Source organism: Lactuca virosa, chromosome 9 (assembly GCF_052849685.1).
Source record: "Lactuca virosa cultivar CGN04683 chromosome 9, Lactuca_virosa_CGN04683_v6, whole genome shotgun sequence".
In the NCBI taxonomy this organism is placed as follows: Eukaryota; Viridiplantae; Streptophyta; class Magnoliopsida; order Asterales; family Asteraceae; genus Lactuca; species Lactuca virosa.
The window spans coordinates 51,076,460-51,100,996 of record NC_136434.1 but is presented as its reverse complement, the minus strand read 5'-3'; the positions used below and the strand labels follow the sequence as shown (position 1 = coordinate 51,100,996).

Genomic DNA, 24,537 nt, shown 5'->3' with positions numbered 1-24,537 from the left:
AACCTCTTCAGCTTTCATTTTTTCCAAGTGTTTTTTAAGAATTTTTTTATAACTTATTTTTTATAACTTATTTTTTTTAAACTTTGATTTTCTTAAATTTTTATTTACGGATGTGATACAATTTATTTTTATAGTTTCCATGATTTTTTTAACTTGATTTTTAAATTTTTTTTTACCGTTTCTATTAATAATATTTTCAATTTCAGTTGCATCTTTTTTAATGTGTGTAATTTTTTACGAACTTTGTAGACATCGTTTGCAATACTTTTTTAATTTTTTTATTATTTTCTTTTTTTAATGTTTTTTATAATTAGTTTTTTTTTCTAGAATAAAACTATTAGTTTCTTTTACATTTTTTTAAGTTTTTTTTTTAAAAAAAAGTTTTATATTTTTGTTTTTTTATATGTTCTTTTTATTATTATTTCAATGTTTTAAGACTAGAATTATTAAATTTCGGTGTTGAGAACTATTTTCAGTTTATAAAATTAGTTTATTTAAATTTCAGTTTACTGCAGCAGTCTGCAGATGTTAAAAAACAAACATGCTTCTTATTATAGGCTGCAGCCGTTTGTTCCACATCTTCTGCTACAGAGGATTGCAGAGGTGGTCCACAGACTTCATGAATTTTCGCTTCCAAAAAACAAACAGCACCTTAGTTTAAATCGATCACAACGACTCTTTTTCTATTTAGGGTATATTTGACAAATATAAGTAGTAGTTAGGAGTTGAAAAATATGACATTTAATTGAACTAAAGGTGGTTTGTGTATAAATGTTTGGAAAATATAGCATTTAATTGAACTAAATGTGGTTTGTGTATAAATATTTGGAAAATATAGCATTTAATTGAACTAAAGGTGGTGGATTTTCACTCTGTATAAATGTTTGGTGAAACTAGGTCTATCTGAGCTTTTGAAATGTGTAAACTTATAGTATAAAATTAAATTTTTGTTGAAATAACTTCTAGATTAGAAATTCTTTTTTCTAAAATAAACGCTTTTAATAAATAATCCCAAGTAAAGCTTTAAATGATACAAAACAATATACATTAGTTAACATAGGGACTTGTATCTCTTGAAGCCATTGACAAAAAACACATTCCTTTAAAGATTCGAGTATCATGACACAAATAAAGTAAAAGTAAAGATACATCTTTACATAATGTATTATTACTTTTACATGCTTTCTCTTGTAGATCATATAATTATATCAAGAACATGATTTGCTTTCTTTCCTAGTTCAAAATGTTAACAAAGTCCATAGTGTACATCGTACATAGCAAAACTGAAACAAATTAAATAAATCAAATATATATAAACTTAAATTTGAAGAGTCAAACATGACAATGACAAGTGAGAAACTTTAACTTTATTTTTGATGTAAATGAATGATGTTATTCTAAATTTGGAGTAATACGATTCATAACATTATTTTTTGTTTAAAAAATAGAGCTAGATAAGATACGTTTAACTATATTTTTTATACCAAAAAAAAAATATTATATTTTTATAGTTGGGTTGGAATGTTATTTTGGTATTGAATAAATTAGATCCTATCTATATCTTTTCCTACCCAAATCCTGAAAACCCAACTCAACCAAACTAAAATGTGTTATATCCATCAAATAGTTGTATGGAATTTATCCTATTTGAAATCTTACTCCTATCTCTTGAAACCAATGACCAAAAAGGTAATCTTTTAAAGAGTCAAGCATCATTACACCAAGAAAGAAAGAAAAAGGTACACTTTTGGTTTATTCCCTTACATAATTTACGACTATATTTTTTTACTCTATCTTGTAGGTCATATAGTAATGTATCTTTTTCATAGTAGCATAATTGATATACAAGTGTGGTGTGTATGTGGTATCAGTTTAATTGTATTTTTCTGTTTCTCATGTCCACAATCATATAATAAAAATGCAAGTATTAAACTTCAAAAAGAATAACATCTTTTCATTCATGTACGATAACCACTCATTTATAATGAAGTGAAAGCGAATTATGCGGCATAAGCACCGCTCATCCTGCGAAAAGAAACATATTCCTTCCCTTCGTATACAATAACAATACATTCCCAGATGTTCATCCCTTTCTCTGGCTCAATGGTAAAAACCCATGGCGCCCCCACACAATTTGATTCTGTTTCTCCATTCATTAGCCATTTCCATCATGTATTTATACATACAAGGTACCCCATTATTTCTCCTCCATAACCCACCTTCTCAAATTCATTCTTCATATTTTCCAATTTGTTTTTTTGCTTGATTTATAGATTATCGTAAAAATTAGGAATCATGGGAAGGAAGAACAGAGGAATGAGCAAAAGAAGGTCATCCAGAATCGATAGTTATCCCTGCATCTCTTCCTCCATTGCATACCCATCTTGCTTTTCATGCACTACTTTTAATATCCTCGCTCCTATTTACAAACGACTTATTCATGAGGTAAAACCCATATCCCTGATTTGATGTTTTTGGGGTTTAATTCTGATTTTGAAAATATGGTTAACTTTTCGGGGAACAACAGGATCGGAATTGCAGAGAAAGTGAAATCAAAGCGTATTGGTTGGATAGGAATGAAAGAATCTTAGATTTGCTGTTGCGTGAACGATCATCGATCATCTGTCTCCAGGTTTCTTATCATTCCCAAATATTCAAATTTCTTCGTGAACACCGAATAATCGCATTATCAAATCCATCGTTGATTCTTAGGAATTCTGGGTTAATAATGAAGAACTTGTAAACATGTACGACACAAGGCTTGGGGATGCAGGTTACACCATTTTCAAGCTTCCACGCACCAATAATCGTGGCGATGGTATATGCTAATAGCTATTTGCTATTCCCCCAAATACCATTTCATCACATAAACAGTTTTTAAAATTCTTATTTTTCTTTCTGTTTCTTCAAATTAAACAGGTTTATTCACTGCTGTTCATAATGATTACTTTCATGTTATCAACCATAAAGAGTTCCTGTTCAATGATTTTGGTGATCGTGTTGCTCAACTTTTGCATGTTGAAGTAAAGAATGTTGGTCGTGAAATTCTTATAGTCAACACTCACTTGTTATTTCCACATGATTCAAGCATGTGTTTGGAAAGATTGCGACAGGTTATAATTTATAAACTATCTTAATATACTTATACATCATATATATGTTCATGTTATCTTCATTTCTTGAAATTGACCTTTTTTATTATGTTTTGATAGGTGTACAAAATCTTGCAATATGTAGATGCTTATTTGAAAGAGAACAATCTTAACCCTTTGCCCATCATTCTTTGCGGGTAATTATGATTGTTACTTTATGTTTTTAGCTATATCATGTTAATATTTAGTTATTAACTATTAAGCCACACCATTATTTATTTATTTAAATCCATTTTAGTGATTGGAATGGAAGCAAACGAGGCCATGTTTACAAGTTTTTACGATCACAAGGATTTGTATCATCATATGATATTGCTCATCATTATACCGACGCCGATGCACATAAGGTCAATATTGTCAATATTTGTAACTTTTTTTGATCATTTACGACACATGCCATGAGTTTTCTGATCAATTTTGAATTTTGTTTGTTGTAATGCAGTGGGTTAGCCATAGAAATCATCGTGGAAACATATGTGGTGTGGATTTCATATGGCTTCTTAATCCAAATAAATATCGAAAAATACTCAAAACAAGTTGGAGTGATGCAGTTTTCGGTTTGTTCAAGGTACCATATAACCCACAAAATAAAAAATAACAGAGAAAACTAAACACATGAATGAATATACATGGAAAACTCCAAAACACTTTTTTTTTTTTTTTCTAATAATATATATTTTTATCAGTATCAAGTGAGTCGAGCCTCACTTACACGTGAAGATGCATTTGAATTTTTGAAGGCAGTGAGCAATGGTGATTCTATTACCTACTCTGGGTTTTGTGAAGCATTGCGACAGGTAACATACAAGAATGGTTACGTTATATAAATACATTCCGGAATCGGAATTGGAATTGGAATCGTGAATTCCATTGTTTGTTTTCATTGCAGCTTAATCTTATTGGTCATATGTACGGGCTAAGCGAGGAGGAAACAAAAGATTTATGGGTTCAAGCAGACATAGATGGAAATGGTGTTCTTGATCATAAAGAATTTCAAGAAAGAATATGGAATCCTATGTGGAGTTACCATGTTGAAAACACGATTAAGGATCAAGATGAGATTTTGAATGGAACCCAATTAAGTTTGGGATTGGGTGTAACAGATGCAGCATTATTCCCATCGGAAACAGAAAACGGATTGTGGCCAGAAGATTATTCGCTATCGGATCATGCAAGACTCACTGTTGTATTTTCACCGATTAGGCTGATTTCTTGATTTGTGGAGAAACAAACAATGGATCAAAACGACACCGCATGAGGATTTGAAGCACATGTCTTTGAGAGTGGGAAAACTAGAGAAACTTGTTGAAAAATGGAATCTAGTATATACTTTCTCACTGCTTTTGAGTGTTGTGTCAGCGTATGCGTATGTGTATTGTATCAGTATCTGTATATGTATTTGTAGCAGTACTTGTACAGAAATTTATATCAACACTAAAGGATCAATTTTGAAGATACAATCGTTAAATTTATGTGTTTTTTTTCAAAGATTCGTAAAGGGTATCCATGATTTTTTTGTATTTTGACTATTTGAATTTCGTGTCAACCGGAGACTGGTTTTGGAGGTGTGGACGTGTCAACGTTTAATTGGTTGTATGATTCTTCCTTTCTTATCTTCCACCTTAAGCCTTTACATATAAATGGATGGCATAAATGAAATTAAGACTCCATTTTTGTCCAATTGATATACGCTGTATATACACAGCATTAAAACGAAGGTACTTTTCTAGGAACCTCACTGGCACTTTCCTCTTTCACATACACCACTCGGCTGGCTGACGTTTTCAAGGAGATAAAAACCACCCTTTTTGCAAAACCCACCGAATTTCACAATCGATTATCAAGAACTCAAATTTTTTTTGTTCACAATCTATTGTAAATCTTTTTGTTAGGCGTGCATCTCGTTCTTGATTTCAATTTCTAGTTTTGCCCTCTTAATATGGACGTCTTACCTGCAAAATCTCTTCCGGTTGGCTACCGATTTCGTCCGACCGACGAAGAGCTGGTGAATCATTACTTAAGGTTGAAGATCAACGGTTTTGATAAAGAAGTGAGTTGTATTCGAGAAGTCGATGTCTGCAAGAAAGAGCCCTGGGACTTACCTGGTATCATCTTCTCTCGATTCTTTATCCCTTTTTCAAAATTCGAAGATGCGGAATCTAAATATTTTAGGGATAATCTAACCGTGTGTTTTTTTTACTAGATTTGTCGGTGATTGAGTCCATCGATAACGAATGGTTCTTCTTTTGCCCTAAAGATCGAAAGTATCAAAACGGCCAGCGATCAAATCGTGCTACGGTGTCTGGTTACTGGAAAGCTACCGGAAAAGATCGAACGATCAAGACTAACAGAGGAAGTAGCGTGATTGGAAAGAAGAAGACGCTTGTTTTCTATACTGGTAGGGCTCCAAAAGGCGAGAGGACTCATTGGGTGATACACGAGTATTGTGCTACCGAAAAGGAACTCGATGGAACACATCCTGGACAGGTAATCGCTCTAGAAATCTGAATTCTTGATTCTTAAACATATTTGTATCTATAACAGTTGTAACAATCGATTGGGAGTTTATAATGATTTATGTTCATCCAGAGTCCATATGTGCTTTGTCGTTTATTCAAGAAACACGATGGCAAGGAGGAAAATGCTGAAAGTTTAGACTGTGTTGATGTTGATCAAAGCGATGCTTCTCCTCCTTCTGTTGTAAAATCATCTACTGAAGATCCTCAATCAGAGCCCGTAACCCCAAATTTGACTGGTCAACCAAACATTCAACCTTTACTCAAAGAAAATCTCAAACTTGAAGAACTCAATAGAACAAATGACCCTTTGGACTTTCTCGATCATTCACAGTTAATGGTACATTTCCATTTTCTTTTTTGGGTCTTTCTTTTATTTTTCTACATACCCTTTTGTTGGTTTTTATAATATTCTAAATTTCTATTTAACAGAACGATCTTGACCTTGATGAAGCTCTACAAGGTTTCTGGGATGCATCACCTGACCATTTCGAATCAAAAATCTTCTCCCCTTTGCATTCCCAGATGCAGTTAGAGTTTGGATCCGCTTATAACTGCGGAATGGTCAACTCCGGAACCGGAAACGAACACTTCGGAATGCAGAATCAATACGGGACAAACGGAATGGAATTCTCAAACTGTTTCCTAAATGAATCAGATCACTTATCATTCGTTGATTCATTTCCTCAAGCCTCCATACCCGAATTTCACCAATACAGCAGCGAATCAGATGGTGAAGTCATCCAAGTTCAGGTACATATAGAATACTTTCACATGATCAAAACATATAATTTAAAACATTTACTTTATCTCATTCATCTTGTATTGTGTAGTCTATGAAACTTGAAAAGGCGATTGGTGAAAATGTTATCTTTCATCTTCCTCATGAACATCAAGCACCAAAGGAAGAATCTTGCAGTAGTAGCAGTAGCAACATTGCATTGGCATCCAATGGCGAGGGCAATTCGGGAACAGGAATTATAATAAGGAATCGCCAGCCAAAGGTTGCTAATGGCATAAACTTTAGTAACCAAGGAACTGCACCAAGAAGAATCCGATTGCAGATGAAACTACAAGTAGGGTCAGTTACCCATGGTGGTGATCAGCAGCCTATTGTGACTGAGGTGGGTTTTTCACCTTTTGTTATTGATTTCCCTTTTTTGCCCCTGAAAAAGGAAAGCTTTATCTTACATTTGTTGATTTGAAATCCAGGAAAAGAAGCATAGCCCAGGTGGTAGTGATGGTGAATTTGATGAATCTTTAATATCAACTTCAAATGTGAAGCCAAAAGCTGATTTTTCTCATGGCATGCTAAGTTGGGTGTATATGCATAAGGTGCTTGTGGTTGTAGGGTTGTGTGTAGGGATTGCTAGTTTATGGAAATGTTTGACTTATTGAGGGGGGATAGATAGGTGAGTGGTTTTATTGTGGATGAGTAGTAGAAACTGATGACTTATATATTATGTTCATATGACCTATCTATATCTTTTTTTTTTTTTTTTTTTTTTTTACCCTAGTATGGTAAAGTTTTAGACGTATCAGTTACTCTGTATTAGCCAGTTGTATGATATTTTTTCCTGGATTTGGCTGATGTATTTGATGGTTCAAGTTTTTGATGATCATAATGAATGAATTACTAGTATCTAGAATACTAGTCGATTCTTTTAAATATCTCTAATAGGTTTCATGTAATCATTCTCACACAAAACTAAATCATCGATTAAGGGTGGTGTTTCAGTGTTTGGTCGGTTGAAGAAACGTTTTTTTTTGTTCTTAACAATTTTAAATTTATTGCAACCAATCTTATAAGGTTTGGTTTTGAATAAAGTTGTAAAGGCCAAAGGCTTTTCATTAACAAACGAGGAAGATAATGTTCATCCTAAGTTCTTTTTGTGTTATAGGAATTATTTATTTGGTCTTTATCTCAAATGATATTTCAGCAAGTAATAATACTTGACATTTTGAACAAATACATTTGTCCATTCATTCTAGACCAATTCATCTTGACAAAGTTATAAACGTTATTTCAAATTTGTTTAACCCAAAAAAAGATGAATCAAACCGAAATAAAATACAAGTTTGGATGTTAAAATAATTATCTATTAAATAAAATCTAAAAAAAATAATTTAATGTCTTATTGGGTTATTCACTTATTTGGTTGTCTGAATTTGAGAGATATTCACCAAACCCAAACCAAATAATGTTATTTTTATTCAGTTCGCTTGGGTTATCCGTTTTCAGTTTTTTATGCAATTCTACATGCGGTGATTCTTGAAACAGAGGAGTGTGGTGGTTTGACAGTGGTACCGGTGGTGGTTGCCACTTGCCAGAGAAGACAAAAGGAGGGAGGAGGAGGGAAGAGGGAGGAGTGTGTCACAAGGGAACAAGGAAGACGGGTGGGTGTCCCTTTCAATTATATTCATAATAAAACATTGAAAAAAGGAATAAAAACTGGCAAAAACATATAAAGGATAATACAGTCATTTCAAGTTTGACAAACATCAAATTCACAACCAAACTAGTTGAAAAGGATGAAACCTGCAAGTTTGAAACTGTCTGTACGAAAGCCAAAGAAAACAGCAAACCCTGGGGAGCATTTTTGCAATTTTCTCAAAAGATGATCAAATTATTAAAAGATCCACCTTCTGAATAATTCTTTGTGTGTAGAACAAATCTACACGATTATATACATAATCTTGTTCACATTAAGCAACAAAATCATTGCTATATTAGTATTATCCTTTAGATTCATTCTAGTGCGTTCAATCTGCTATGGTTAAAATGGTATGAACAGTAAACTGCTTTCTTGGATTTAGTGCAACAAGTCAACCTCCATGAACATCTACTACTACTAACTCTCAACCTCTGCCATTTTCAAAAATACATGGACCCCTAAACGCTTATGTTTTAGATTCTTAAATCAAAGACCATGTCTAACCTTGCTGATGCCTTCTTGCATGCCACTAAACAAATATTTATATAACACACATCTTGCTTTATAAATAAGTTGAAGTTTCATCATCTTCCAAAACAAAACAAAAATGAGTTGCATACAATTTACACTTCTAATTTTGGTTTTATTGCAATCTATCCTTCACTCAGAAGCCCAGCTTTATGTTGGATTCTATTCGGGGACATGTTCAGCAGCCGAGTTCATTGTTAAAGAGGAGGTCGCTAAAGCCTACTCCCAAGACAGAGGTCTTGCTGCTGGTCTAGTCAGACTCCATTTTCATGATTGTTTTGTCAGGGTAAAGACCAAACCTTGTTGCTTATATTATCTGTTATCTGTGATTTACCTCTCACGTGATGATCTTGGAACTATCAGTGATAAAGTTTACCATTTTTTTTAATTTGTTAACATGGGATCATTTTTGGTGCCTCACAGGGTTGTGATGCATCGGTCCTCATAGATCCGACTCCTTCAAACAAGGCAGAAAAAGATTCACCAGCAAACAACCCAAGTCTCCGTGGATTCGATGTCATTGATAATGCAAAAGCTAGACTTGAATCACTATGTCCACGGGTCGTTTCTTGTGCTGATATAATCGCGTTTGCAGCTCGAGACAGTTTTGAGATAGTAAGAAAAATAAAAATTCTTATTTAAGGGAATGACTTAATGGGTTAAGCAAAAAAACATAGCTTAATCTATTAAGACATCAATCGTTTTTAACTTAACGAGCTTAATGAGTTGAACACAATCTAGACAACTCTACATGGTTGTTTCCTTTTTACTTAATATGGACATAATGACTTAATGGGTTAAGCCGAACATGGCTTGATGTATTAACACAATCAATCATTTACCTATTTGCCCTTTTTTCATCCAAACTCATGTCACAATAAAATTGATGAAAATTGATGAGTATGTTAAAAAGTTTGTTGGAATATAAAGGTAAAATGATTATTTAGGGTGCGTTGACACACAACTTTTGCGAGCTTTTGAGAGTTTTTTGTTTTTAAGAAAAAAAAACTTTGATCGGCAGAAGAAGCTTTTAGCTTTTATTTTAAACAAAAAACTTTTAATCCAAAAAATATTTCAAGTAGCTTTTTGAAGCTTTTATCTTTTGGTTTTTATTATAAAGTTTGCTCGGCAGCAAAAGCTTTTAGCTTTTATTTTAAACAGAAAAACTTATAATCCAAAAACTACTTCAAGTAGCTTTTTGAGCTTTTAGCTTTTCATTTTTATCTAATTTTACATTTTAAAAAAGCTATTGTTGGTTATTTTTGTACAAAAGCTCTTAATCAAAAAGTACTTCAAGTAACTTTGGGAGCTTTTAGTTTTTAGTTTTATATGATTTTATATATTTAAAAGCTAAAAATTACTTTTATCGAACACTTTACACCATCAACTAATTTTACTAAACACACTATACAACACTATACATGGCTCTATGCAAACATCATTACTCATTCAACAATTTGGATATTGTTATAATTGCAGACAGGAGGACAAGGATATGACGTCCCGGCTGGGAGAAGAGATGGCAGGGTTTCACTAATAGCAGACACAAAGGCATTACCACCTGCAACCGCTAATCTCAACCAACTCACTCAGATGTTCTCGACCCATGGGTTGACCCAAGAAGAAATGGTTACGTTATCCGGTAAGCAACATTCAATTTTTTTTCAATTTCCAATACCGTTTCTCTATCATTGGATGAAAGTAAGATTGTTTGCATCTTACCTCCTATGATCCCACGACCTTATGAGATTTGGGTATATATTTTACTACAGGTGCACACACTATCGGTCGATCACATTGTACTTCATTCGCTAGTAGGTTGTACAACTTCAGTCAATCGGTCAACCAGGACCCGGGTTTGAACACATTGTATGCTAGCAAACTAAAGCAAGAATGTCCAAAGGGAAATAGCAATGCGAATTTAGTAGTACCAATGAACCCTAATTCACCAACCATAAGTGACACAGGATATTATGTTGATGTTTTGAATAAAAGGGGTTTGTTTACATCAGATCAATCTCTACTCACAAGCACAAATACAACAAAACAAGTACATCAGAATGCCATGAACCCGGTTCTTTGGAAGAGTGAGTTTGCAAAAGCAATGGTGAAGATGGGTGGGATTGGTGTTATGACGGGTCATCAAGGAGAAATTCGATCAAATTGTCGAGTTATCAATAAATAACTAGATTATAACCCGCGTTAAACGCGAGGGAACGTATTAAAAAAATATAAAAACATTTATTTATATTGCATAATATCTATAAAAGAAAGTTTATGGCTATTGTTATTATTGAAATGTGAAGAAGAAACACTGAAATCGATAAATATCTATAAACGTTGCAGGACCTCTTTGTTGACAACGTCGTTTGTTTTATTAGTTGAACGACCTTCCTCGTCACATATGAGTACCTTCAAACCTTTTTTGTTTGTTACACGAGAAACAACTACATATATCTGACCATGGGTGAAGACAGGTCTACGCAAGTATAACCCAACATTTGATAATGACTGTCATTGACTTTTGTTAATGGTCGTAGCGAAACCAACTACTATTGGGAATTGCCTACGTTGAAAATGGAATGAAATTTTTTTATCGGATGGGGTCAACTTCATGTGAGGTATATAAGTAGTCTCGTTGAAAAATCTTATTTTGGATTGGTTTTTTCTACAAAACTCCAAATGCGAAGTCTCAATCTTGATGTAGATATCTATACAAACTGTTGTAGTAATCTCCCTCCCAACAAAATTACATTATAATTTGACCGGATTTGAAACTTATAGCAATAGTACTCCCGCATACTTACAGTATTCCGCCCTCCTTTTGTATTAGAGTCCACACAATGTTGATGTCGTGAACAAAAAAAAATTAATGATTTGTACAAACATGTAATCTTTGTTAATTTAACTAAAATATAAAAATTTATGATATGTGTACCTTCTAAATCATCCTGGATGTCTTCGTCGTCGTTAATAATATTATTGATGGGAAATCCATGTCTTGGGATATTAGAATGCAATCCAGACTCACCATTAGGAAAAAATAAAGGATAACACAATGGATCATAACATCCCCAATAAGATTGAATTGTTCGTGGTTTTTTGGATCTACCATACACGATAATACTTCGTTTATATGTGGCTATGTTGTCGTTACCTTCAATCCAAATACCAGCGACCTGGATTTTTATTATGGAAATGATATGATTATATATGGTGTGTAATATATACAGTTGTATGTCATACATGATATATTTTTTTTATAATTAGTAGACAATAATTATTATGGTACCTCGGATGTGGTCGGTCTATTGTATACCCTTTGGTCAAGTTCTACTGATGAATTCAAAGTGACTCTGTAATTGTCAAGCGGCCCCAGATCGGCAAGTCTTCGAAATATTTGCACGTATGGGTTTGTGGCAAGAACACGGATCAACTTTTGAGCAATTTGTTTATCAATATTCTTCCATTTGAGTCTATGTGACATCTCATAATCAGCATCGTAAAAATACAACTGTAAGTACCGAGGTTTTCCATCCCTTGGGATTAACTGTTCGATTCTATGATATATTCCTCCATTCAAACAAAAAGTGTATACTCCAGATGTCATATTTGTCATTGTTTTATCCACATCCACGCCTATTGATGCGAATGAAAAGTTGTTGTTGTATGCTCGTATCATGTGTCTAAAGGTCTTGCCTAATTCGTTTCGAGATGTGAAGAGTTCGAGTAATTCTTCGGGAATAGAGGAATACGCCAACTTTGTTTTACCATCCATGCAACAAAAGGTAGGGAATTCAAATTGGAATCGTTTTGCTCCACAATGAACACATGCTTTTTTCCCCTTCAACACACAATGTTCTTTAGGGATACCATTATAAATAAAGTCATATGGATCCTCCTGAAGAATTTCATTACGCGTTGTCGCTGAGTTTTGCTCTTTTCGTCGTTGATAGGCCTTTCTGTTCTGAATCGACCTCCTTTGAGCAGAATCCAATACACTTGTAGGAGTTTTATTTGTAATATCATTTAGGGTCCTCTCTGATGTACACACATTTGTCATATGTGACACGTTTTGTCTACTTACTTCACCATCGGCTATTCGTCTAATCTTGTTATTCTCCTTTCGTCGTTCATAAGACGTCTTATTATATGCTTTTCTTTTTTCTGCAATATTTTGTTTTGGATGAATTATACGTAAAGTTAAAGTAATAATCATGTTGCACATATCAGACATACCTTTATGTGCATTTACGTCTAGTCGAATGACATCATTAGACCTATTTTCCTTGTCTACAATCACCATGCCAACCGTAAAAACGTAAAAATAATAATTTATAAATTTATTTTTTTCATAACACATATTAATGAAAAACGATTATTATATACAATACTTATAACCGTATTACTTGAACATTGATTGAGTTGAACTAATTATTTCTATATGAAATTGATCGTTGCATTAACTTATATACCTTTTTTCTTTTCAATATTTGAAGTAATGTTTTAACTATTTTTGTTTTTTATGTTACCTTTTCAAGGCTTGTTTGCCTTAAGCAATATATATTTGTTTCAAGTTTCATTAGTTTTTTTTCGGTATATATTTCTTTAAGGGTTTCAATAGTTTTTTTTTCTTAAATAATTGGATAAATGCATATTGATTAGTTTATATTTAAATCATATTTGTAATTTTTCTTTGGTAGAACATTTGTTTTAATAAATATACCACAACGTAAATATCCTATAAACAGAAAGAACAAAATAAAATAATATAAAAAAAATAATCAAACAAAGAAACTAAATTTATAAATGTTACAAAACTTAGAGAAAAAAAAAAGTAAATCATATGTTGTTGTCCCATGATTAGAGGTAAACCAAACCGTGAAATAGTAACAATCAAAAGTTTGTACTTCATCTCAAAACCTTCTTTATAATATTCTACTCAACAACTTTAATGAGAAAAAATGGTTGTATACTTATATTCCCTACAAAAGCCATTTATTTGTTTACTATTTGCCACTTCTTGTCATACGACATAAGTGACTTGTTTGGAATATATTTTCTTATACGGCTAATAAACATCCCTTAATATATTTGATACCTTTGGTCAAAACCATTTTATAATCATTGAATAATACATGTAAAGCTAGTACTTCCTTGTTAGATATATTTTACTAATATGTATTATTTAAATGTTGAATTTTAAATATTATAATTAGTTTGGATAAATAAATATGATAAGATTAATATTCGAATATATAAGTTTTATATTTGAATTTTCAACTTGTTTAGATAGATAAGTAGGATAAGATTTATAAATTTAAAAGTAGGATAATATCAATGTAACAACCAACATTTATGTAGTTAGGATAGGTTCGATATTGTTGAAAGTTTTAGGATATGTTTTTCAAAATTAAACTTAGGATAATATCAAATATACTAATTTTATTTCTTGTTTATGTAATATCCATTTTTAAATATCTGAATTTCAAAATTTATAAAATTAAAAGATGGATATTTTAAATCTAAAATATATAATTTTAAATTATAGCATTAAAATTTCATTTTCCTTGTAATCACATTGTACATTGAAAAAGTTTAAAGTACAATCTTATAATGAAAGTATTTATATAACATGTGCTGTCCAGAAAATCGAATTAAAAATATATGAATTATCCCAAGAAATAACAACCTACTTTAATTTACCCATAACAAATAGAAACTTAATTAAATTTATGATATTAGGATGTTATTTGATGCATTGGTCGAATGTTTAAAAATAATAAAGTTTGTAATGATGAAAAAAATCTGAACATTTAAAATGTTTTGGTTATAGTAATATTGTAGTAAATAAAGGATAAATAGTATAAGTTTGGGATAAATAAAAGGATAAGATTAATATATATATATATATATATATATATAATATATATATATATATATATATGTTGTTTTTTAGGGTAAAATATATTACCAAATAGCCAATGAATATATAATTATTTACCAAAACAGCCCATGAGTTTACAATTAAAATACCAAATAGCCCTTTAATACAATTGTTTGTTATGTAAGTAATTACTTTGAAAAGTATTCAATTTATAACATTGTACTTTCATTTTCTTATAAAACACATGTTGCCTTGTGAAAAGTCGTTTTATAGTAATGTACTTTCAATAATATGTTTTATTACCATAAAAAACCAATGAATATAAATATAATACCAAACAACCCCGTAAATAAAAATGAAAGTACTTTGATAAAAACAAAAGTAGGGTGCTATAATAATCAACCAATACAAAGTACATTACTATTATTTGAATTTAAACCTTCATAAAGTAGTATGTCACATTAATTAACCTAACCTATATTTGTAATTTATATTAGATTATACTGATGTAAAGGTCTTCATCTATTTTTTTGTATTCACCCAAGAGAGAGCCATTGGTGTCGACAATCATCCGTTGGCCATAGTTCATCCACCAATTCATTTGTGCATTCTCATTTCCATAGATAATGTATTGTTGTTCCAAGGGTAGTTGTGGAATTTCGTTTTGCATGCAATCTTCTTCATTCGTAACTTTCTTATTTGAAAGTATAATGACTTCATCTTGTAGGGGTAATTTTGGAATTATTTGCTTGTCATCTTCTGTTTGTGTATTCAAAAACTTCTTTTCATTTTCAGATTTGGTGGTTTGATTGTTGAATGGTTCCACTTGAACCCTTGTAATATCGTAAACATCACCAAATTTGCAATCTTCACATAACCAATCATTTTTAGGTACTTCATCTTTAATGCTCTGCATACAATATGTGTGTTCGGCGCCATCCATACACCTACTACATATAGCAAGTGCTCATAGCCTACATCTCTATATATATCACACACAATGATATCACATAACTGGTCATCAACAACCTCAACATCCATTACACTGAACATATAACTTCAAAAAACCCTAAACCTGGAAAAAAAACTAGTGTTTCACCTAACACCCTATTTTTAGAAAGAAAATTATGAATATTGAAAAAATTGTAAATAAAGTTACCCAATATATTTGTTATGCATGAACCGAGAAAGAGAGGCAATATGTCTGCTACCTGTTTATGTATATGTTTCTGGATATGTAAACAAAAAACACAATCATTCAATTAAAGAGAGTTAGAATGTATATTAATTACATTTCACAAAGAAATTACCTAATAAGATTTATGTTTTATGCAGGAACCAAGAAGGAGAGAGTGCAGGGAAAAAAAGAAGGCTAAAATGTTGAATATTTCGGTCCTGTTAACACAAAAAACACATAGACAACATTAAAGAAAAGAGAGAGATAAAGAGAGAGGAGTTTGTATATTTATGTATTTATATTCTGTTGTATTAGAGAGAGAGAGAGAGAGAGTTATATTATGTATGTAAACACAGGCACACACAGTCACAAACACCATTGAACATACCTGCTATGTTTTTTTTTCTGTAGGATTTGAGAGAGATTGAGAGTGAGTTTATGTATTGGCCAAAAAAACACAAACACGCATACAAATTATGTGAATTCACAAATAACACATACCTGTTGCGGCTTATGTATGCAAAAGACACACACATACAACCAATCAAATTCACAAAGAACGATGATTATTTTTCTTCTGTAGTAATCGAGCAAAAGAATGAATTTTAGATATTAGGGGTTTGGATGATCACAGATTTAAGGTTTCAAGAATTTTAGGACAGGAAGCTTTGGTAATTTATAGTGGATTAGATCACTAAAAATATAGGAAAGGTAAGTATACATGGGACTTAGTCAATAAACCGTGATTATTATTTTGACTTTTTCTAATATTGACCAAACTAATATCCAAGATTACTCAATGCTTAAAATGATTGTAAACAGTGCCTAAGGGTTTGTACGACTTAAAATTCAGCATTTGACTAAAAAGTCAAAGATCAGATTTTGAATTTTTAAATTTAAGATAAGATTGATTATGTGTATCTAATTTCGAAATTCAAGTTTGTTTATTCTTATCCCTTAAATATCGAATGTGATTCTTATCCCTTAAATATCGGATGTGAAGCTAACAGAACTCATCTCGAAATTGAATTGATCAAAAACTGAAACCATATTCTCTCTTATCACGCCTAATGAACCACTCACAATTAATGTCTTCGCTGCTTCTTCACGCTCTCCATCTCTTCGGACCCAATCGACCCTCGCTGATGCCCTACCCCATCGCGTTCTTCCCTTCAAACCGTCGAACCTAGGAGACCACATCGGTTTGCGAAGCCGACCGACGAACAATCACTGCTTCTCCCTCCCATTTGTCCGGCCTTGTCGACCACCGACGATGATCCCTCTGACGAAATTGCCACCACTGGACCAAGAACCACCACAATCACTTTCTTATTTCCTCAAATCAAATGAAAACCGGATTAGCATCTCTGATTTACCCATAGCCGATGCCCATTGGGCCTGCTATATTGCTATTCAATGTAACCTAATAAATTGAACGAAAACAATGAAATAATCCAAGGTTAGTAACGTAGGTGAATCAAGAAAACTTGTCGAACTAAAAGTTTATACATACTAAATTACAAAATCGAAGCGACTGTTCGAACCCAAATGACATCTAAAGTGGAAACTCTTTCCCCCAAACACAAAACCCTTTCTGTGTCTTCTGATTGGGTCCTCAAGAAGAAGATATAATAAATATGTCTGTCTGAATAGCTCGTGAAGAAGAAGATTGAATAAAGGTGAAGGTGAGGGAAGATGGTGGTAACAAATTGCTACCGAAGTAGGAGGAGACTAATACGCAGGGGTTTGACGATGGTTGATATAAGGCGTTAGAAAATGGCGTAGGCGTGTTAATTTTTTTTTTTTGTGAGGATGAGATGACATCATCAAAATGATCCTAGGGTTGAGATGAATGAATGAAACCCAATAAATGGCCATGATTTTTGCAAGTGATGTCATTAGGTTTCTGGTTTAATATATATAGAGATGAGGCCGATAATGCCAATTAGGCTCAATTTCAGTGTGCTGATATGTAAATTAGTTTGCAGAATAATCAAAGAGAATCTTGGATTGTATTTATATGTTACTCCTTAATTTAAGGGATAATAATTTCACCAATAGCACAAATTGACGACCAATTTCACAATTGATGTCTTGCAAAATTTCAATATATATATATATATATATATATATATATATATATATATATATATATATATATATATATATATATATATAGAGAGAGAGAGAGAGAACTAGGTTCAAGTATTCTAACTAATTATTGTGCGGATGTGTGGACAATGTTATTCTATGAGAATTACTAAAAGAATAAGTTGTTACCAATTCGAATACGTTCAACCTTACAAAAATATCGTCATTTTCATGCATTCTCGCTAATTATTATTTATTTTATTCTCACACATCGTTTTTCACTCATTTTCATTCTGAGAAAATACGATCCAATAAACATTCTGACAACATTCTGTCAGAAATGAGAATAATAATAATAAGTGTATAATAACCTTATAGACGATTTAATTAGTGAAAATGTATGTTAATGACAATAATTATGTAAGATTGAACGTATTTATATTATCAAACAACATCTTTTCTTTATCATTCTCAAAGAATAGCATTGTCCATACATTCGCATAATAATTAGTTAGAATAAAATAATATATATATATATATATATATATATATATATATATGAAATCATTTTTAACAAACAAAAAAGCTGCAAAAAGAAAAGTTTAAAAATGCAACATTCCAAACGAATATGAATTCACTTTTTAGCTAAAAATTTGGCAAAAGCTACAAAAGTTTTTTAAAAAGTTGCCTAAATTCAAAACAGTATTACATCTAGCAAAAAAGTATCACTGAAATTCGAGAAAATTGTAAAATTGTTGCTCTTTTCCAAATTATATATATCCCTACAAATTACAGTTTAATATTGTAAAGTTGCATAATATTCCTTGTATGAAAAAGTTATATAATAACCTTTATATATGACACAATTACATAAATTTTCTTGTATGAAAAAGTTATACAATAACCTTTATATACGACACAATTACATAAATTTTCTCATTCTAGTTATATAATAATACACAGAAATGGTCTCACTTTATTATTCTCATTCTAATTATGTAATGGTCTTTAAGTATAATTATTTTATAGAAATAGTTATGTTAAAGCAATTATACAGTGATCCTTAAAGATGATAAAATTACATAAAAGGAGCTGATTATGCCACTAAGGTCTTTTATCTATCCACAGAAAAATTAAGGGTATCTCTAAATATTATTAAAAGAGAACCTTTAATTCTAAATTGAAGAAATCAAGATCATTGGTTGCATTTCAATCATATATTTTCCACATTTGGATTATTTGCTGACATCATCTTTGTCAAAACTTTTATTTTTGTTAACCAAATTTATAAAACGTATATTACGTTTTAAATTGGGAATTCTATTAATGATAATTAAATTTCACCAAAAATAAATTGAATTAAATTAGGAATTTTATTAATCACAATTAAATGTCACCCAAAAATAAATGAAAAAATATCGCACTCCACCCCTCATTATCAGTACCACTACGCTCTCTCCCTTTTTTTCTTTAGATAATCTATCTAACCTAAGTTTTGTACAGGAGAAGAAAATGGGGGAAAGAAGAAATAGAATATTTGTGGGCTTCGATCTTTATGGATAAGTCTTGTGTTCGGTCATCATAGAAGAAGGTGAAATGATATAGATATAAATTTTTTTTGGATTCTATTTTAATTTGATCGTAGTTTAGATCGATTTTAGCTACGTTTTAGATTATGCTTCTTTTATTTTGTTTCAACTATGAAGTTCCAGTCTATAAAACCTTTCGATTTAAGTTTAAATCGATAATGATTCTGTTTTCTGAATCTGTTTCGATTTTTGTTCTTATGATCTGTATTGTTGATTTTGATTTTTCAAGTTATAGGTATCTGAAGAAATCAAGGTCATTGATTGCATTTCAGTCATATATTTTTCACATTTGGATTATTTGCTGACATCATCTTTGTCAGCCCTTTTATTTTTGTCCACCAAATTTATAAAACGTATATTATGTTTTAAAGTAGAAATTCTATTAATGACAATTAAATCTTACCAAAAATAAAATGAATTAAATTAGGAATTCTATTAATCACAATTAAATCTCACCCAAAAATAAAATGAAAAAATACCCCGCCCCACCCCTCATTACCAGTACCCTTACGCTCTCTCCCTCTTTCTTTACATAATCTATCTAACCTAAGTTTTGTAATGGAGAAGAAAATGGGGGGAAAGAAGAAATAAAATACTTGTGGGCTTCGATCTGTGTGGATCAATCTTGTGTTTGATCATTATAGAAGAAGGAGGAATGATATAGATATAATTTTTCTTTGGATTCTACTTTAATTTGATCGTGGTTTAAATCGATTTTGGCTACGTTTTAGATTATGCTTCTTTTATTCTGTTTCAACTATGAAGTTCCAATCTATAAAACCTTTCAATTTAAGTTTAAATCGATAATGGTTATGTTTTTCTGAATCTGCTTCAACTTTTGTTCTTATGATCTGTATTGTTGATTTTGATTTTTTAAGTTATAGGTATCTTGAGAGCAAAAAGATGGACACATCAGCACTACTACCTCTCATCCATTGTTTCGATTTGTAAGATATATCCACTAGGTAGTGAATTTGTATATGTCAATTTTATTTTTTATTTTTTACATTTTTGTATATGCGTTTAGTCAATGATTTTTTTTTGTGGCTTACCAAGTCGTGAATGGGAAGATATATTTGAGTCAATGTCTATAATGCTTTACCCATTCGATCCCTTCTTGGATTTGGAGATGGAATTCAAACCCTTATATCAGTGAGTGATCAACATATCCTACAACTCAGCAAAACTCAGTGGTGATATGTGTTTTAATTTATTGTAAAAAACATCTTTTTATAAAAACACAAATTGGGTTCTCAAAAAGAAGTTATTCACCACTCCCTTTTTAATATTATAAAAAAAATCATCTTTTAGACTCAATAGCAAAGAAAAGACAAAGTTTTAGTATACCATGTAAATAGATTACATTGATAAAACTTATTGAAAAATGTTTGGGATTGATTACTTTTTGTTAATTTGCATTTTTTTTTTGCAAAACCATCTTCGAATTTATCTGTTACATATTATTCTGTTTCTTCAAGGAAGCATACATAGAAATCAGATTGTTATTTTTTTTATATAATACATTTTAGTTGTGAATTTGATGCTATGCAAGTACTTCCATTGTCTGAGCATGCCGAGAAGTATAGTAAGAACCTTGCACAACCATATTATTTCGTTTAACTGGTTTGAATCTTCTTATTGAGTTTACTTTCTCAAGGATAAATGGATACACCCTACACTCTTGAAAATAGGGTTGGGAACATTGTGAGTATCAATGTTTTCTCAGCAATAAGAGAAGAAATTAGTATAAAAGTTGCAATATAGACCATTTGTAATTACATAATAATAACTAAACAAAGATATGTGAAAGATTATCTTTACAATTTAAATTGTAATATATAACATAAAAATCGTATGAAAATTTTATTATATTCCATTCCATGCCTCACAAACATGTTTCTAGAATGAAATTACTCATTCTTTTATCTTGCTTTTGCGATTACCTATCCATTCCATTTCTTTGTTGTTCCATTCTTTGCAACCTCACATATCTCAAAAAAGTAATTCGGAAATCCATCACAAAAAAGAAAATGTTTTATAAACTCTTATAAGTGTAGAACAAAGATAAGACTAAATGAGTGTATGGTGTTAATCTAATTATGATTTTCTTTCATCTCTATTTGCATATTTCTAGCTTGTTTGTAGTATTGTCTATAAAATATTATTGTTATATCTGAAAGTTTATTTTCCGATTTTCATCTTTTTGTGTGTATATTTTAATCTTTCAGGATTTTTAGAGTATTTGAGGGATCGTTTCTGCTTAGTAGTGGGGTGAAGTCAATGTCCCTAAAATTGGAGGGTAGTTGTATTTAGAGCCACTTGAATATTGAAGATTTTTGTTGGCATTAATTTCAATAATCATATGTACCGTAGAAGAGATATCAGAACAATAGTTTATTTTTTTATACCGTTTCTTGTATTTATTTTTTAAATGTTGCACAGGTGATTGGTACAAGGTGTGGTCACCCTTGTCTAGGATCAAGGGTAATTTGGTAACTTTTTAAATATTACACTTTATTAAAGAGTACAAACGAATATTTGTGACTTTTGGTTCCTTATGAAAGAGGCAAGGGTATAACGATCCTTTTAATATAAATTGTTTATTTTATTGTTTATTACCTTCTATGTCTAAAACATAATTACAACCTTTTGATTATGCTTATTAAATATGTCATAATATTTTATTTGATCTAAATTTATGATTTTCAGGTGTATGGAATTGTAAGAGATAGAGACTGATTTCAATTCGTTAATGTCATCGATTATTTCAATATATTTTGGGATGTAAGTGCTTTAGATGTCGAAGCTTTTGATTATATTTGATAAAGAGTAGTTAACGGGGGCTGTTTTTTAGATTATTCATTATTATATTAAAATTATATATATATATATATATATATATATATATTAAAATTAATAACATTATCTCTACCATTCAGTATGGAAACCATCATTCATGAACTGAATAATGCTTAATTGTTTCTTTCTGTATTCTGTGTGGCAAATTCATTGGTTAAAGCCTTTGGCACCAATGTGATGATATATATTTTACTCTAGAGAATCCTACACCAAATGTAGTGACATCTTCAAAGGTATCTTGCCTAACTTTTCTAAAGCCTTTGGCACCAACTAGTTCTTTCAAGAGGTTAGTTTTGATTTTTCCTATTCATTTCAATTGAATGACTAAGCTCAATGTACAATGTCTATGTGTTTATATGTTTTATATAAAGTTGGAGGTTTTGAATGGTTTTGAATGGTTTTTCCGGTGCAATTGGAAGTTGTTATACCCAAACGTATACAAGTGGTTAGCACCTCGCTTCATGTTTTTTTTTTTGGTTTTCATGTTTTAAGAATTGATATGCTTTGGATAAAAATCGTACCCCCTGTTTGAGTCCAAAATCAAAATCGTTTTTTTTGTACATTAAAGCTCAGTTGTAGGACAGTGTTCTAGAAACAAATTTCATTAATAACATTGAAGTTTGCAAAAAAAGGTCATTAATAGCACGACCCTTTGAAAAAAATTACTTTTTTCGGTTTCTTTTTAGATAATCTGGAAAAGTTTCAATTTTTTTTTCGTACAGTAGAGCACATCAATAGGATATTTTCTGAGAAAAAAAGTTCATTAATTGAAAATACATTGTCATTTTCTTTCACATATGGACCATTTATGTAATTTTTTTCAAATATGAAACATTTATTTAATATTATAGATTTCTTATCTTATTCATATATTTTCATTTACAGCAATGTACTTTAAATGTTCATTAGTACGCCATTGATATGATAATCTTTTGAAAAAAAATGTTTTTAGTATTGAGCTTTGTAAAAAAAAAGTTCAGATATAGCGTTGTACTTTTTAAAATAATTACATTTTCAGATTATTTTTAGATGATATAGAAAGTTTTTTTTTTCTGTATATTGAAGCTCATTTGTAGGACTGTTTTCTGGAAACAAATTTCATTAATAACATTAAACTTTGCAAAAAAGTTCATTAAGCTCATCATACTTTCAAACAATTACTTTGCGGATTCATTTTTGATGACATGGAAAAATTTTATTTTTTTTGTACATTAGAGCTCATTAAGACAATTTTCTTTTAAAATACATTTCGTTATGGAGAGTACTCACTCTATACTATTGCTATCTATTATATACTATCTTATCTTCTAAAGAATTATAAAAGTGTTGCTTTTTTAGCTTTTTTTTTCAACATTTTGACTATTTTTCTATAGTTTCTACCCGACAACTTATTTGATGATGTTGAAGCCTTTTCGAGTGTTGGAAGTGGTTATCGTTTGAATGTCTCTTAATGTAAATTTTAAGTAATTATTGTTTATAGTCATTATTTTACTTAAAATTTTCTTTCAGGCTTCAGAGGCATATTATCACATATAATAAGTATTCTTATATGAGAAAAAAAAACTTAGCAAAATTAAAACAAAAAAATTGGTTTTGATGTTGTCTATATCGTGTAAATCACAATTACAAGAATCAATATTAGCGCATATATATATATATATATATATAATTAATGATTACAATTTTTAAACAACGTTTGTATCTTGAAAACATTTTGCATGATTAGTTTAAATTAATAGTTGTACACTTATGTTATATCAAATATTCACATATATTCTCAATGTATATATTAATTTTAACTAATCATTATAAACTTACAGATAAAAATCTATCTTTGAAAATTTGTTTGAAAACATTGATTAGTTATTAGGATTAATTATATATTTATATGTATTTTTTTATATGTCCCCCGCGTTTTACGCGGGTCATGATCTAGTTGACAATAATATGAATATCCCTCACTTTAATTTAGAGAGAGAAAAACATCATTTGGATTTGTTTTGAAAAGATACACTCATTCCTTCTCCTTCTTCACTTTTTTCGGATGGTGTTCGGGATTCTTTTTTGAAGTTAAAAATGACTTTTATCCAAAATGATTTATTGACTTATAAAGGTAGGAAAATGAGTATTTAAAAAAGTGCTTGGATTAGCTTTTTATAGTTGCAAAAGTCAATAAATCAATAAGTTAAAAGTGTTTGGCTTAATTTTGTCTTTTATCTATTTTGTAAACCTAATAATTCATAAGTTGTTTCAAGAAGTTAGAAATCGTGACTTCTTAAAATCTTCTTTTCAAAGAGTTAACA

General features: G+C 30.7%; 3 protein-coding genes across 4 annotated transcripts; all 3 read left to right on the top strand.

The window, feature by feature from the left end:
* Positions 1-1,963: 1,963 nt before the first annotated feature.
* On the top strand, positions 1,964-4,640 carry LOC145141054 (putative calcium-binding protein At1g02270). 2 transcript variants are annotated; one of them, XM_079074400.1, is made up of 10 exons: positions 1,964-2,189; positions 2,291-2,445; positions 2,528-2,632; positions 2,713-2,818; positions 2,920-3,113; positions 3,213-3,289; positions 3,391-3,499; positions 3,595-3,720; positions 3,839-3,949; positions 4,042-4,640. In XM_079074400.1, exons 1-10 carry the CDS (start codon positions 2,117-2,119, stop codon positions 4,366-4,368), a joined length of 1,383 nt encoding a protein of 460 aa, XP_078930526.1. In that variant the 5' UTR covers positions 1,964-2,116; the 3' UTR covers positions 4,369-4,640. The 2 variants fall into 2 exon arrangements, with proteins under 2 accessions (XP_078930526.1, XP_078930527.1); XM_079074401.1 differs by having other exon boundaries at positions 1,967-2,189; positions 2,274-2,445.
* Positions 4,641-4,877: 237 nt separating this feature from the next.
* On the top strand, positions 4,878-7,339 carry LOC145136073 (NAC domain-containing protein 62-like). The gene is made up of 6 exons (XM_079070267.1): positions 4,878-5,257; positions 5,356-5,639; positions 5,742-6,008; positions 6,101-6,421; positions 6,502-6,792; positions 6,881-7,339. The coding sequence occupies exons 1-6, from the start codon at positions 5,092-5,094 to the stop codon at positions 7,064-7,066; spliced, it is 1,515 nt and encodes a 504-aa protein (XP_078926393.1). The 5' UTR covers positions 4,878-5,091; the 3' UTR covers positions 7,067-7,339.
* A 1,337-nt stretch (positions 7,340-8,676) lies between these two features.
* On the top strand, positions 8,677-10,924 carry LOC145136074 (peroxidase 5-like). The gene is made up of 4 exons (XM_079070268.1): positions 8,677-8,917; positions 9,055-9,246; positions 10,111-10,273; positions 10,404-10,924. The coding sequence occupies exons 1-4, from the start codon at positions 8,711-8,713 to the stop codon at positions 10,814-10,816; spliced, it is 975 nt and encodes a 324-aa protein (XP_078926394.1). The 5' UTR covers positions 8,677-8,710; the 3' UTR covers positions 10,817-10,924.
* The last annotated feature ends 13,613 nt before the right edge of the window (positions 10,925-24,537 follow it).

What these genes read in the sequence shown, in the direction of transcription:
- LOC145141054 (XM_079074400.1), top strand. Translation starts at nt 2,117, where the DNA reads ATGGCGCCCCCACACAATTTGATTCTGTTTCTCCATTCATTAGCCATT. An exon ending in ACAAACGACTTATTCATGAG is followed by an intron (nt 2,446 to 2,527) that starts GTAAAACCCATA and finishes GGGGAACAACAG; the next exon opens with GATCGGAATTGCAGAGAAAG. An exon ending in TTGCCCATCATTCTTTGCGG is followed by an intron (nt 3,290 to 3,390) that starts GTAATTATGATT and finishes AATCCATTTTAG; the next exon opens with TGATTGGAATGGAAGCAAAC.
- LOC145136073 (XM_079070267.1), top strand. Translation starts at nt 5,092, where the DNA reads ATGGACGTCTTACCTGCAAAATCTCTTCCGGTTGGCTACCGATTTCGT. An exon ending in GTGAAGTCATCCAAGTTCAG is followed by an intron (nt 6,422 to 6,501) that starts GTACATATAGAA and finishes TGTATTGTGTAG; the next exon opens with TCTATGAAACTTGAAAAGGC. An exon ending in AGCAGCCTATTGTGACTGAG is followed by an intron (nt 6,793 to 6,880) that starts GTGGGTTTTTCA and finishes TTTGAAATCCAG; the next exon opens with GAAAAGAAGCATAGCCCAGG.
- LOC145136074 (XM_079070268.1), top strand. Translation starts at nt 8,711, where the DNA reads ATGAGTTGCATACAATTTACACTTCTAATTTTGGTTTTATTGCAATCT. An exon ending in CTCGAGACAGTTTTGAGATA is followed by an intron (nt 9,247 to 10,110) that starts GTAAGAAAAATA and finishes TTATAATTGCAG; the next exon opens with ACAGGAGGACAAGGATATGA. An exon ending in AGAAATGGTTACGTTATCCG is followed by an intron (nt 10,274 to 10,403) that starts GTAAGCAACATT and finishes ATTTTACTACAG; the next exon opens with GTGCACACACTATCGGTCGA.